This window comes from Borostomias antarcticus (genome assembly GCF_949987555.1).
Source record: "Borostomias antarcticus genome assembly, chromosome: 10".
Classification (NCBI taxonomy): domain Eukaryota; kingdom Metazoa; phylum Chordata; class Actinopteri; order Stomiiformes; family Stomiidae; genus Borostomias; species Borostomias antarcticus.
The window spans coordinates 13048533-13062722 of record NC_140243.1 but is presented as its reverse complement, the minus strand read 5'-3'; the positions used below and the strand labels follow the sequence as shown (position 1 = coordinate 13062722).

Genomic DNA, 14190 nt, shown 5'->3' with positions numbered 1-14190 from the left:
CAGTACAAGGAGCCATCTGTGGAGGAGCGCTTAGCGGGCCCTGTTTGTGTAATTCCCGCCACTGCCCCTGGCGAGTTTCTCTGCCTCCCCCCTCTGCCTTCCCCCCTCTGCCTTCCCCCCTCTGCCTCCCCCCACTCATCACTGTTTGTCTGGCAAAGGTTGACACAGTCACCAGCTAAACTCCACCGCCAGGCCAACATTGGCATCATCTCCAAAATAGGTTGGCATTGGGTTGTATTACTAAGGTTGGTAACACATTGTGTGCTGTCGGTAAGAGCGGTGGATATAATCGCACAATTCTATTGACATCGGAGTGTAATTGCTATCAGTGCTGTAGAAAATAACCATCCAACCATCCATCGTCCAACCATCAACAATTTGGTCATGTCCAAAGTATCTGTGGTATTCCTTGACTTCACAGATAAGGGTACATAGATCTATAGAACTTTCTTAATTGATGACCATGCTAAGTTTGCAAGGGTGCTTAATCACAAGTGTGCATCATGCATGTGATGTGTGTGCTTCACTGATTGACCGTCTTCTGCACAAAATGGCGGGAGCTCACGTGGAGTGATAGGCCCTAGTAAGGAGTTATCCCCATAGCAAATATATTCTACTATGCTGTGTTTCCGAGTATAGACTTGTTTACTCAGGAACAGTACTTTTCGAATCCACAGTTTAGATATGTAAAAGCTCATCATATTCATTCAAAAATGTATTCCATGTTTCCACTCCATCATTGCCACAAAGGGACATGCATCAGGGGTGGGGGACCACATGTTTACTGTGCCCTTGTTTTAAATTGACTGTAGTAAGAATGCTCTATAGGCTACCCAAAACAAGCTTTGCATAGACAACAATATATTCTGCTATTATTCGTCTTTGCTCTCTGAAAGTAGGGTGCATGTACTGTAACTAGTTTGTTTTAATTTGACCTAATGTCTTATTTCTCAGGTTCAGAATCAAAATCAGAATATGTTTACTGCCATTGTACTTTTACATACATAGGATTCTTTTCCGACACTGTGGTGCTTACAACAAAACAACAATGGACAGGACAGGACAGGGCTTGTAAAGTGCGGTAATACAAATATAGTGCAAAAAGTAGTAGTGCAATTGGACTACAAAGAGTTAGTGCAAAGTCAGTTTAGAGCAAAAGTTGCAGGGGGCAGGGGAGAGAGTCAGAGGGGAGCCATGTTGATAAGGCTGATGGCAGAGGGGAAAAAACTGTTCCTGTGTTGAACAGTTTTAGTCTTTAATGACCGCAGCCTCCTGCCAGAGGGGAGCGGTGTGAAGAGGTCATAGCCCGGGTGGGAGGGGTTGGCCATGATCTTCCTGGCCCGTTTCAGCGCCCTGGAATCATGCAGGGCCTGGAGGGCGGGCGGGGCCTGGAGGGAGGGCGGGGCCTGGAGGGGGGGCGGGGCCTGGAGGGACGGCGGGGCCTGGAGGGAGGGCAGGGCGCAGCCGATCACCCTCTCCGCCGAGCGTATCACCCGCCACAAATAAGTGTTGTCCTTGACTGTAGCGGCGGGGAACCAGGTGGTGATGGAGAAGGTGAGGATGGAACCAGGTGGTGATGGAGCAGGTGAGGATGGAACCAGGTGGTGATGGAACCAGGTGGTGATGGAGAAGGTGAGGATGGAACCATGTGGTGATGGAGGAGGGGAGGATGGAACCAGGTGGTGATGGAGGAGGGGAGGATGGAACCAGGTGGTGATGGAGGAGGGGAGGATGGAACCAGGTGGTGATGGAAAAGGTGAGGATGGAACCAGGTGGTGATGGAGGAGGTGAGGATGGATCCAGGTGGTGATGGAGGAGGTGAGGATGGAACCAGGTGGTGATGGAGGAGGTGAGGATGGACTCGATGATGGAGGTGTAGAATGGTTCCATCATGGTCACTGGCAGGTTGAATTTCTTCAGCTGCCGCAGGAAGAACATCCTCTGCTGAGATGCTGATGTTCAGGTCCCATTTGAGGTCCTGGGAAATGACAGGACCCAGGAAGCCAGGTTGGTTGCATGCAGATCAGTGGCAGTAACCTTGCTTCAGTCCAACTGGATGAGGGTTTTTAGCTGATGCCATCAGCCATCTATTATGAACGTGCTCCTCCAGGACAGGAGGACAATTGAAATGTTTGTCATTTTTATAACCTGGTTAATCAGCTTTATTTCATTAAAGAAATTGTTGTGAATTTTCCTGCTAATAGGGCCTAGGCTACTTGTTATGGTTTCATAGTGTATCAGATTTTTTTGCACACTGCACATTGGTCATTGCACAGCTTCACAGGCTTATGAACAGCCAATGAGAAGACACAATATTGAGGACATCAGCATCAAGTTTTTTTTTCCAAGCAAGCAAGCCATCATGTGTATTTCTGAATTACACCTATGATTGCTGAATAGCCTAACTGTTGATGTGATGATGGATTGACATGGGCTATTGTAGTGCTACATGGGCAACTGTAGTGAAGCTTCAAAGCACCGCCACCACCACAGAAGAAGACTACCTCGGAAAACTGGCTACGTGCGTGTTGTACAGCTGTTCCATGTAAACAAAACAATAATCAGTCGGTTTGACTTCAAGCAGAGTGAAAAAAGTGCGCAATCCAGGTGGTCCATCTAGTGGCTGAAGTTTTTTATACCTCCATGGCATCCACAGCCAAGCGTTGCTCATTATTGGGCGCTTGTTGCGATATTATCGGCGCTCTGCTAAGATGTTTTACGGTAAATGCACGCTATGCACCCTGGGAGTCTACATGTAAAATGGAAGCGCCCTTGCAGTAGCCTTTAGCTACATCGCTTCAATGCACATAGTCATGCCACCGCCTCTGTAAAATACATTTGTGGATTGCAACAGGTAGCGTGGAGTTAGCATTGTATGTGTCTGACTAATGACACTCACAGGCTTGTAACTAGCTAAATTGTCAGTTACCATAATTTCCACAGGGCTAGGTTGTTAGTTGGCTAACTGACGTTAGCTATGATAGCTAACGCTAGTACCTAACAGTTAATGTGTTAGCTAACTTCTTCGCCGATTAGACGATGCCAGCCCTGTTAATCTGTGTTAGCTAAAACGGTTGATGTTACATTCAAACTCTTGTGTTGACAGGTTAGTTAGCTCAACCATGTCCCTTTTGCGGGGGTTGTTGAAAATTGGAGTGTCCTTATACCATTCCACTCTCCAAACGACCAGGCATGTAACCACAGGTAAGATAAGCCACCGAAAGTTGCAATATGTTCAGACTGTTGTAAAAGATTAACAGTAACATTGTCTAATCTCCCAAATGATTGGCCAAGTTGTAACCCATGACATGATGAGTTAATAATTTAATATTATTGCTGGTTTAACTTTGCTTTGATATGTGACTAGGCCTACTTATTAGGCTACTGTAGGCCTATCATTCATCACCTAACATTAACATGAAGCAATGTTCTCAGGGGTGTGCTGTCAAGTCAGAATGCACGCTATCCCTGAGCTGAAGAAGGTGGACAGGTGGACGGAGAAGAGAAGCATGTTTGGGGTTTATGACAACATCGGAATTTTTGGTGAGTGAAAGCTCTCTCTCTCTCTCTCTCTCTCCCTCTCCCTCTCTCTCTCTCTCTGGCTTCCCACCATAGCATCTGTCTCAACAGTTTATACCGAGAACATCATCACGTCTGGTATCTGTGGCCAAGGGAGATAGATGAGTTTGGGAAAATTGTCATTTTTCTTTTTCTGCATTGATGTGTAGACACATGATTGGTAAAAGCAACACACACACACACTGTACACACAATGCTATGACAGAGCGTTGATCCCTTGCCTTGACTGCAGGTGACTTCAAAGTCCACCCTAAGGAGCTTATTGTAGGTCCAAGCTGGCTGAGGGGTTTCCGAGGCCACGAGCTGCAGCGTCTGACCAGGAAGAAGAGGATGGTGGGGGACAGGATGATGACTCTGGACAAACACAACATGGAGAAGAGAATCCGCTTCCTGTACCGTCGCTTCAACCGCTACGGCAAGCATCGCTGATCAGGAGCGTACCACGCAGGTAGACACGGTCGACCAACCAATAACAAGCCAAGAAGACAGGACTGTGGACTATGTTTTGTATTCTTATTTGGGCGTGTGAGTCTCAATGTTTGGTTTAAGAGTGTGGTAATAGTGGCACAGATATTGTGTTTCAACCTGACAAAATCACTGCTTTAAAGTTATTTTGCTGTTGACATGACAATTGGAGACAATTAATTGGAAAACCTATGTGGCCATCAATCTGTAAAACTGTACTTAAAGTAGCAGTAGGTATTTTCACATTATTTAAAAAATAAATGGACTCACGCAAGGATAAATGATGGTGACAAATTAACATAATGATTTTGTATTCTGCCAAATTTATATAGCACGTTGGATGACGCTGTATTGTGTTTAGGATATCAATAAACAGAATTGTTCATTAGCCTAAGTCAAAGTGAGATCTATTTGTTACTCTGTGGTTGTGCTATAGGCTATATATATAAAAAATAAAATAAAAATCATTATAATATTATGTGATGATTAATAACCAAGGCTTGTTTTAATTAAAGTGCTGGAGTTTTTTCACATGATTTTATTTGACCCATTTCAGTATAAACGAGGGATTAGCCTCCAGTAGCCTGCGCTGTTCACTAGTCCTAATGTGCGCACTTCCATGTTTTCTATTCAGGTTCGGTCGTTGGCGAAGTGTGGGGAGGGGGTAGCCTACAAGAGACCGATAATCTGAAATAAAGCAAATCTTTGGCCAGATAAATGCTCATTTAGTGGCAAATTGATTCATATCTCGGGGCAAAGTAATGTACAGTAAAATCCCAGTAGACTGGAGCGCTCCACGCTGTGCTGTGAGGGAAAGAGTCGAGTCAACAATCTACTGAGCAGTGTACCGCAGTGTCGTCCTGCCGCCCTATCCGGCACACAATTCTGCAGTACTGCAAAGTGTAGAGAGAGAGAGAGGAGGGGGTAGAGCTGTAGAGTGAGGGAGGGGGTTGGAAATAGGTACCGCACCATCGTTATGAGTCCAACTGTAGGGAAGGGAAGGGGAGCGACGCATTATTGCAGTATAGGACTATCACACACACACACACACACACGAATGAGGCTGCCGCACTAACCAACAAAACGACACACATACTGATTGGTTTATACACGCACTCACGCCGAGAGAGGGGGGACAGCGGTGGTAGCCTATTGGATCAAACTGAAATTTGTACAGGAAAACATTGTAGTTTAATAGCCTAACCGGGCAATGAAGGAATCGACTAGTTGTATTTAGCTTTTAGAGAAGGAAACTTGCAATCTTAACCATCGGTGTGTTTTGAGCTTCTCGACTTGGAAGCATTGGGAATACCTGGACCAATTTCTGAGATTTATTCAGAGAAAAAGAAAAATAATACGTTAGGAATATTTGGATTTACCTTTCATGGGATATAGGATATAGGCCTAGTCCTAACTGGGTTTTCTTGTGCATCACCCTTCCACTTTCAACCCCTGGTCCCGCTGCCGCGCTCAGTGAATTATTACCCGGAGCTTGCCTCGGTATTGCGGTACTTAGTGATGACTTGCGGTGCAAAAGCGTCGCTCTAAGATTAGCCTACTGCACCAGCCTTTGTTATCATCAACACGGCACTTTAATCAGTTGGGTACCCGCTATCCTGGACTCCTTTGGACGTCAGCCGAGATTTTTCGTCTCGTTTTTGTGATCTTGCTTTTTTGACTCCAGACCCTTCCCCCCGCACCGGTCCGCTTTCGCTCCCGTCTCTACTCTCACTGTCCGCGAGGCACTTCTAAACAGCTGCATAGACGATGTGAGTAGGCCTATCAATGCGGGGTTTTCCTATTTAACACAGCGTGCAACTTGAATGCTTATCTAATTTCACAGAATGCTATTCTTACAGCTACTGTATGTTGTACATGCATTTATTTTTGTTAGGGTATTCTCTAGCTTTGCCTCTAGGCTGTTGATTTGTTTCAGCTTGATGGATTTTGCTGACGCAAGCCATTTTCCCGTCACGGCATCCCTGAATAATGCATTGAGGAGTTGATGTCTCTGACTCTCCTGTCAAACCTATGAATGCGGTGGTTTACTTCAAATTACACAAAAAGTGCTTTTCTGTGGTGGACTACAGAAATGCAGAGTTTGCAGAGCGTTTTGTTTGAGCCATGGTTCTGGGGACTCCAGTCATCAAATGCCAGGATATCAATGTGACTCAATTGATTTGTCTGAGGGCTTACCCTGCTTGTCTGAATATCTTATTACAGTATGGACTACTAGCCTAGCCTACTCCAGGCATCTGCAATAAGCCTGTGCTCTGAACTAGTCAGAAACGAGTGCGTGCCTCTTTATTTTTTACACTCTAGAGATGGATGGATGACAAGCGAAGAGTGAGTTGGCTCTATAGCAGTGTGGCATTGTCCCTGAGGAGATTTCATCCTTCCACCCCTCATCCCTCTTTCTAAACCCATTCTCCCCCTCTTCCCCTCACCCTCAGCTGTCCATATCCCCCTTCGCCCTCTTTCTCAACACATTCTCTGAGCCCCTCTCCTAACCTGCCTATTTTTCTGCCCCGGCGACGGCGTTAACCTGGTGCGCCAGATGGTCAAGCCAGATGCTTTGCTTCGCGTAGCCATCCAACTCTCCGTCCAACATCCAACTCTCCGTTGAAAACTGTTCGGAAAAGGGCAGGCACTTTCAAAAGTACTTGGCAGGTGATTGGATGAACCATCTGAAAAAAAATCTGTAAAGGTCCTATCACACGCTAACCTCAACCGCTCCTCGCTGTCATAAACCCGCCCAGCATAGCTGTTTGTATTTCAAATTCCTCAAAACCAGCGCTGATTGGCGAGATTGTTTTCCGATCGGGCTCAAAATGTTCTCTATCGAGAGTGTCCAGACTGATTTGCGAGTAACGTGAGCTTGCGACACGGATGGTCTCACGAGGCTACGACAGTGCAGGGCGGAGGTCTGTGTTCTCTGAGCACCATTTCTGGTTATCCTTCATAAATATCCAGTCTTCTTTCTGTCCCATCCTCTTCTGATCACAATCCCACAATCCACTATCATCAGTATCATTCCTTTTACACTTGTCCCTTACCCATCTCTTTTCCAAATCTGCATCTCATTCTCTCTTAGACCTTCCCCCTTCCTCAGTCTCTCTTAGACCTTCCCCCTTCCTCAGTCTCTCTTAGACCTTCCCCCCTTCCTCAGTCTCTCGTAGACCTTCCCCCTTCCTCAGTCTCTCTTAGACCTTCCTCATTCTCTCATAAACCTTCCCCCTTCCTCATTCTCTCATAGACCTTCCCCCTTCCTCATTCTCTCTTAGACCTTCCCCCTTCCTCAGTCTCATAGACATTTCCCCTTCCTCAGTCTCTCTTAGACCTTCCCCCTTCCTCATTCTCTCTTAGACCTTCCCCCCTTCCTCAGTCTCTCTTAGACCTTCCCCCTTCCTCAGTCTCTCTTAGACCTTCCCCCTTCCTCAGTCTCTCATAGACCTTCCCCCTTCCTCATTCTCTCTTAGACCTTCCCCCTTCCTCATTCTCTCTTAGACCTTCCCCCTTCCTCATTCTCTCATAGACCTTCCCCCTTCCTCATTCTCTCTTAGACCTTCCCCCTTCCTCAGTCTCATAGACATTTCCCCTTCCTCAGTCTCTCATAGACCTTCCCCCTTCCTCATTCTCTCTTAGACCTTCCCCCTTCCTCAGTCTCTCTTAGACCAGCCCCCTTCCTCAGTCTGTCATAGACCTTCCCCCTTCTCTCATAGACCTTCCCCCTTCCTCATTCTCTCATACACTATATTTATCTTCCCCAAATCATCCACTCACTGTACTCCACTCTTCCTCTAGCCTAATGTTACCTCTCATCTTCCCATCCCCCCCTCTCCCCACTTCCATCCTCACGTTAATGAGGAGGGTATTTTTCATCCTCGCGTTAATGAGGAGAGTATTTTTCATTCTCACGTTATTGAGGAGGGTATTTCTGTACGATGCCGGTGTCCCTGCCTCCTCACGGTCGGTCAACTATGCTGAGTAAAATGACGGAAGTGTAAAATGTCCCCCGCTGTGCCGTGTCCTCAGGTCTGCCCCCGATGCTGCTCCCTCAGCTGGGGCCCCTGGAGGCCCTGGAGGAGACGGAGCCCCCGCTGGAGGGCCCCCAGCCGGCCCGCCCAACACCACCAGCAACCGCAGGCTACAGCAGACGCAGGCCCAGGTGGAAGAGGTGAGCCTGAACACGCTTAACGCAGACCACACGCATCGATGTACCTAGAACTCACACGTACCATAGCGTGTGCAGGCCGCCTACTGCACGTTGTTTTTCTTAACACCACCAGGAGAACTGGCCTGAGCTCTTGTTCATTCCAGGAATTCGCTTCTTAATTGCGGCCTACATTTAGTCATCGCCCTGCATCTGGGATAGCAAGTAGGCAATAGCGCCACCTAGAGGCTTTTGCTGTATCAGATTGTATTAGAGTTCTTTAAATCTGGATGTCAATTTCAATAACCCAAAATACCACCCTGCTCTCCTCTTCTCTAAACGTTTCCCCGCTGTAACTTTTTCCACTGCTGAAATGACAAATTTCCCCCTAGGGGGATCATTAAAGTATGTATGCACTGTGTGTGTGTGTGTGTGTGTGTGTGTGTGTGTCTGTCTGTCTGTCTGTCTGTCTGTCTGTTTGTCTGTCTGTCTGTCTGTCTGTCTGTCTACATGTCACCTCCTCTCCTCTCCTCTCCTCTCCTCTCCTCTCCTCTCCTCTCCTCTCCTCTCCTCTCCTCTCCTCTCCTCTCCTCTCCTCTCCTCTCCTCTCCCTGTCTCCTCTCCTCTCCTCTCCTCTCCTCTCCTCTCCTCTCCTCTCCTCTCCTCTCCTCTCCTCTCCTCTCCTCTCCTCTCCTCTTCTCTCTCCTCTCCTCTCCTTCCCTCTCATCTTCTCCTCTCCCTGTCTCCTCTCTCCTCTCCTCTCCTGTCCCCTCCTCTCCTCCTCTCCTCTCCTGTCCCTGTCTCCTCCAGGTGGTGGACATCATGAGGGTGAATGTGGACAAGGTGCTGGAGAGGGACCAGAAGCTCTCAGAGCTGGACGACCGTGCGGATGCTCTCCAGGCCGGGGCCTCTCAGTTCGAGAGCTGCGCCGCCAAGCTCAAGAACAAGTACTGGTGGAAGAACTGCAAGGTAGTCATGACCCTGACCCTAACCCAGACCCTAACCCTAACCCTAACCCTAACCCTGACCCTGACCCTGACCCTGACCCTGACCCTGACCCTGACCCTAACCCTGACCCACGGCCTCAGCCACCGCAAGTCTTCTAAAGAACAACTTTACATTTACGTGACATTACAGTCATTTAGCTGACGCTTTTATCCAAAGCCACTAACAATAATGGCCGGGTTTCCCGAAACCTTCTTAGCGCTAAGAAGCTCTTTGAGTCTTCTTAAGGCTCCCGAAACAAGCAAACAGGATCGTTAAGAAGACTCAAAGAGCTTCTTAGCGCTAAGAAGGTTTCGGGAAACGCAGCCAATTGCATTTAACGTAGGAAAAGCCAATGTACTACTACTTGCCAGAACTAAAGTGCATCTCCTTTCGAAAACAAGTGACCAAGAGCATAATCTAGTGCTGAAGGCAAAGTGCAAGAATAGCAATCTAAAATACAATAGGTGCTTAAGAGGGAGGATCGTTGTAGTACAGCGGAAATACGGAAAATAACGAAAATAGAAAGCTGACACACACAGTCTACAGTACATTGGTGTTTGTGCCCCGTGCGTGATTAAGCATGAAGCAGATCCCAAGTTTGGGTGTTAGAAGTAGTCTGAGGCCATGGAGGCCGAGACGATGGAGGCCGAGACGATGGAGGCCGAGACGATGGAGGCCGAGACGATGGAGGCTGAGGTGATGGAGGCTGAGGGGATGGAGGCCGAGGTGATGGAGGCTGAGGTGATGGAGGCTGAGGGGATGGAGGCTGAGGTGATGGAGGCTGAGGGGATGGAGGCCGAGGGGATGGAGGCTGAGGGGATGGAGGCTGAGGGGATGGAGGCCAAAGGGGATGGAGGCTGAGGGGATGGAGGCTGAGGAGATGGAGGCCGAGGGGATGGAGGTTGAGGGGATTGAGGCTGAGGGGATGGAGGCTGAGGTGATGGAGGCTGAGGGGATGGAGGCGAGGTGATGGAGCGAGGTGATGGAGGCGAGGTGCAGTGGTGCGGACGCACAGCGTCTGCCTCGGGAAGGCTGTCCTCCTGCTCTCACGCTCGCTGCTTCCTTAACGAGCGTCCGTGAACGGGTGGGCCGACGCCCCGGGGAAGGGGGGCGGGGCTTCTCACCGTCGCTTCTCACCGCCGACTGACGACGTTGCGTAACTCTGGGGAGAACGGCAGTTCCCTCAGCTCACAGTGTGCATCGTTGTGATGTGTGTGTAGTCTGTTATGTGTGTGTAATCCGTGTTATGTGTGGTAGTCTGTGTTGTGTGTGTTATGTGTGTGAAGTCTGTGTTTGTGTGTAATCTGTGTTATTCTGGAACCCTCTGACTGTTTGTCCTCCTTCATCCCAGATGATGATCATGATGGGCATCATTGGAGTAATCGTGGTCGGAATCATTTTCTGTGAGTACTCAACAGCCCCGTTTCCCACATGTTGTGAATATCGATCGGCTGATTGATCGGCGTTGAAGTAAATGTCCCTCGTCTCTGGAATTTCTGTCATCAGATTCCAATCCAAATTTCACCGCAAAACAAAAGTACTCGTTCCCCCACAGTTTTCATTCATAGAATGGAATAGGAATGGAATACAATCAGTGGAATATAATGGAATGTAATACAATGTAATCCAATCAAATGTAATGGGATATAATCTCCTTGCGCATCTCTTCCTTAGTCTTTGCGCCAAACTCCCACAATTCCCTCGACTCGAGTAGGAAAAGCCCAGCTTGCCTTTCTGCGCTTCTGTGGCAGGCAGAATGCGGTTTTGCGTCGAAATTACGCCTAAAACGTCTGATGACACACCCACGTCTGGAATGGCTACTGCTTCCTCGACTGTCAATTATTCATGGCGCTTATTGCAGTAAATGATTTATTGTAATACCTCTGTATTACCCAGCTTTGGCAGAAACAACACATAATGACGGCACTGAATAGAATAATCTACTGTAGTCTTAGTTTGACAAGCAGGATATTTTGGTCATTTTGTGTGGAAGTCGTTTGCTGGCTCAGTGATCTAATGACACCCCTGTTCTCTCCACCCCCCCCTCCCCCATTCCCCTCCCCCAACCCCTCCCTACATCCAGTGTACTTCTTCTATTGAGCGAACTCAGCGGCACAGAAGGACATGGACACGGGGCTGGTATGAGAGGGAAGAGAAGAAAAAAAAAAGACACAAATCCAAGCTCCACTCCTCCTCCTTCTCCTCCTCCTCCTTAATCCCTCCCCTCCTCCTCACAGTCTTCCATCAAACCATCTCTCACTTGAACGTGACGGTAGTGTTTAGATGTCTGTCCCCCTCGCCCGCCCTCTCCACTCGTCATCCTCTCTCCTTCTTCCACCGTCATGGCCGGACGCCCCCCTTTCTGCCGTCTCTCAGGCTCATGCATTATTGAAGTGTGCAGCAGAGAGAGAGAGAAAAGGAAAGAGAGAGAGAGAGAGAGAGAGAGAGAAAAGGAAAGAGAGAGAGAGAGAGAGAAAAGGAAAGAGAGAGAGAAAAGGAAAGAGAGAGAGAGAGAGCGAAGCATGGAGGAAGCAGAAGGGAGAGGTCCTTGTGACGGTGACAGAGGGCTGAATCACAGGCCGACCGTGGGAGGGGAGAGAGAGAAGAGGGGAGAGAGGGAGTAGGGGAGAGAGAGAAGAGGGGAGAGAGGGAGGAGGGGAGAGAGAGAAGAGGGGAGAGAGGGAGGAGGGGAGAGAGGGAGGAGGGGAGAGAGGGAGCGAGGGAGAAGGGGAGAGAGGGAGGAGGGGAGCGAGGGAGGAGGGGAGAGAGGGAGGAGGGGAGCGCGGGAGAGGGGAGAGAGGGAGACGGATGGAGTGAAAGGAGTAAGTGTGTGTGTGTGTGTGTGTGTGTGTGTGTGTGTGTGTGTGTGTGTGTGTGTGTGTGTGTGTGTGTGTGTGTGTGTGTGTGTGTGCAGGGACATTGAACCGTCACAGACGGCTCTTTCCATCCCAGATACGCCAAAGCTTGTTCATCCAACCTTTCTGACAGCGTCCCCCATTTGTAGATTGATACTGACACACCTAACAGCCTCCTCTCGTCTGCCCCGCCCACTACTGCTAATCACCACTACTTACTAATACGAAATCATGTTAAGATTAAGGTAATGATAATTTTGTTGTGTGTGTGTGCGTGTGTGTGTGTGTGTGTGTGTGTACTTGTGATCCAAAGCATTGTAGCCAGTAGCTTTTCCACATCTAGCTGATAGGTCTTTACTGATAATCCTTTTTTCCTTTCTAACTTCCTGATTTATTTGGACATTTATAAGAGGCTATATTCAACGAGTAGAGACAGGACATCTGTGAACAGGGAGGGACAGAGAGACACGATGACGGAAAACCAGGAGCCATCAGGTAGAGAGGGGACATTTCCTGGACATAGTTTGAGCCTGATCTTTGACTGAACACATTTTGAATGGAGGCCTTCCATTGGACGGTTTTGTTTTACCTGGGACCAGACTAAATCTGTATCCAGGAAGTGCCCCTTACAACAGATGTATGATACATGGTCAAAACAGAGAGAAGGACAGACAGGCACAGACAGACAATCTCTACACATAAACAGACTATTCTGTCACAAGTGGAGAGAGCCCCTCATCTAACTTTGACAGGCCCACTTGTAGGTCTACGGTAGGTCTACGGTAGGTCTATGGTAGGTCTGACAGGTCTATGGTAGGTCTATGGTAGGTCTGACAGGTCTACGGTAGGTCTGGCAGGTCTATGGTAGGTCTGACAGGTCTATGGTAGGTCTGACGGGTCTATGGTAGGTCTATGGTAGGTCTGATAGGTCTATGGTAGGTCTGACAGGTCTATGGTAGGTCTGACAGGTCTATGGTAGGTCTATGGTAGGTCTGACAGGTCTATGGTAGGTCTATGGTAGGTCTGACAGGTCTATGGTAGGTCTATGGTAGGTCTGGCAGGTCTATGGTAGGTCTATGGTCAGTCTGACATGTCTATGGTCGGTCTGACAGGTCTATGGTAGGTCTGACGGGTCTATGGTAGGTCTATGGTAGGTCTGGCAGGTCTATGGTAGGTCTATGTTCGGTCTGACATGTCTATGGTAGGTCTGACGGGTCTATGGTAGGTCTATGGTAGGTCTGATAGGTCTATGGTCAGTCTGACATGTCTATGGTAGGTCTGACGGGTCTATGGTAGGTCTATGGTAGGTCTGATAGGTCTATGGTAGGTCTGACAGGTCTATGGTCAGTCTGACATGTCTATGGTCGGTCTGACAGGTCTATGGTAGGTCTATGGTAGGTCTGGCAGGTCTATGTCAACCCATATTTAAACTGACCAGTAGTGCTCACACTCTTCAGAAGAATGCCCTGCAAGGCCTGCACTTGGACACCATGATGATTACAAGAAGATCCCGGAGTTAGTCCCTAGTCACCTGAAGCAGGAACAAGGACAACTTAACCCCCGCCCCCAAACCAAAACAAGCTCACACCTTGTTACCGACTGCATAGGCCAAATGGAAGAAGTATTTGTTTCTGACTCGACTTGCATGGCAAACAGTGTCCATAGTTTTGCCTATTTGTGTGACGTATGTATCTGCCATTTCTGAAACTAACTGCCGATTGTACATGTTCTTTTGTTAGTTGTTTTAAGGACCTATGTATACCGTATTTCTGACCTGAAAACTCATGCGTATGCAATGCAATGAAGCTCAAGAGTTTGCCAAAATTTTGTTGATCACTTCTGGAAGAAAAAGAATATTAAAGAATACGACTGCTACAATTATAGTGTACTGTTAAGAAAATAAGTAGATCTGTACAAGTAGTACCAGAGTACACCTTTACCAGACTAAGGCTCAAAAATATGTGTTTTTAGTTCCTGTATAGTTTTTTGGGTGTTGGATATTACAGAAAATAGAATTTTTCCTCTCTGAGATTGTGAAAAGAGAGGTTGTTTGAACATTGTAAAAATATGAAAAATACCTACATGTAAATTGCATTTACGAATGAAAATTGTGGTGATTACTCCAAATTATCTAATGATATTGTGCAATGA

General features: G+C 47.8%; 2 protein-coding genes across 2 annotated transcripts; both read left to right on the top strand.

The window, feature by feature from the left end:
* Positions 1-2747: 2747 nt before the first annotated feature.
* On the top strand, positions 2748-4505 carry mrpl51 (mitochondrial ribosomal protein L51). Its single transcript, XM_084444066.1, has 4 exons — positions 2748-2854; positions 3107-3204; positions 3436-3543; positions 3812-4505. Exons 2-4 carry the CDS (start codon positions 3123-3125, stop codon positions 4006-4008), a joined length of 387 nt encoding a protein of 128 aa, XP_084300192.1. The 5' UTR covers positions 2748-2854; positions 3107-3122; the 3' UTR covers positions 4009-4505.
* A 2428-nt stretch (positions 4506-6933) lies between these two features.
* Positions 6934-11284, top strand: vamp1b (vesicle associated membrane protein 1b; the record flags this gene model as incomplete). Its single annotated transcript, XM_084444502.1, has 5 exons — positions 6934-6968; positions 8080-8221; positions 9008-9166; positions 10536-10587; positions 11268-11284. 5 exons carry the CDS (start codon positions 6934-6936, stop codon positions 11282-11284), a joined length of 405 nt encoding a protein of 134 aa, XP_084300628.1.
* Positions 11285-14190: the final 2906 nt, after the last annotated feature.

Bases quoted from the DNA above. Each gene is read 5' to 3' on its own strand.
- mrpl51 (XM_084444066.1), top strand. From the start codon at position 3,123: ATGTCCCTTTTGCGGGGGTTGTTGAAAATTGGAGTGTCCTTATACCAT. The intron at 3,205-3,435 runs GTAAGATAAGCC...CAATGTTCTCAG, and splicing joins GACCAGGCATGTAACCACAG to GGGTGTGCTGTCAAGTCAGA. The intron at 3,544-3,811 runs GTGAGTGAAAGC...CCTTGACTGCAG, and splicing joins TGACAACATCGGAATTTTTG to GTGACTTCAAAGTCCACCCT.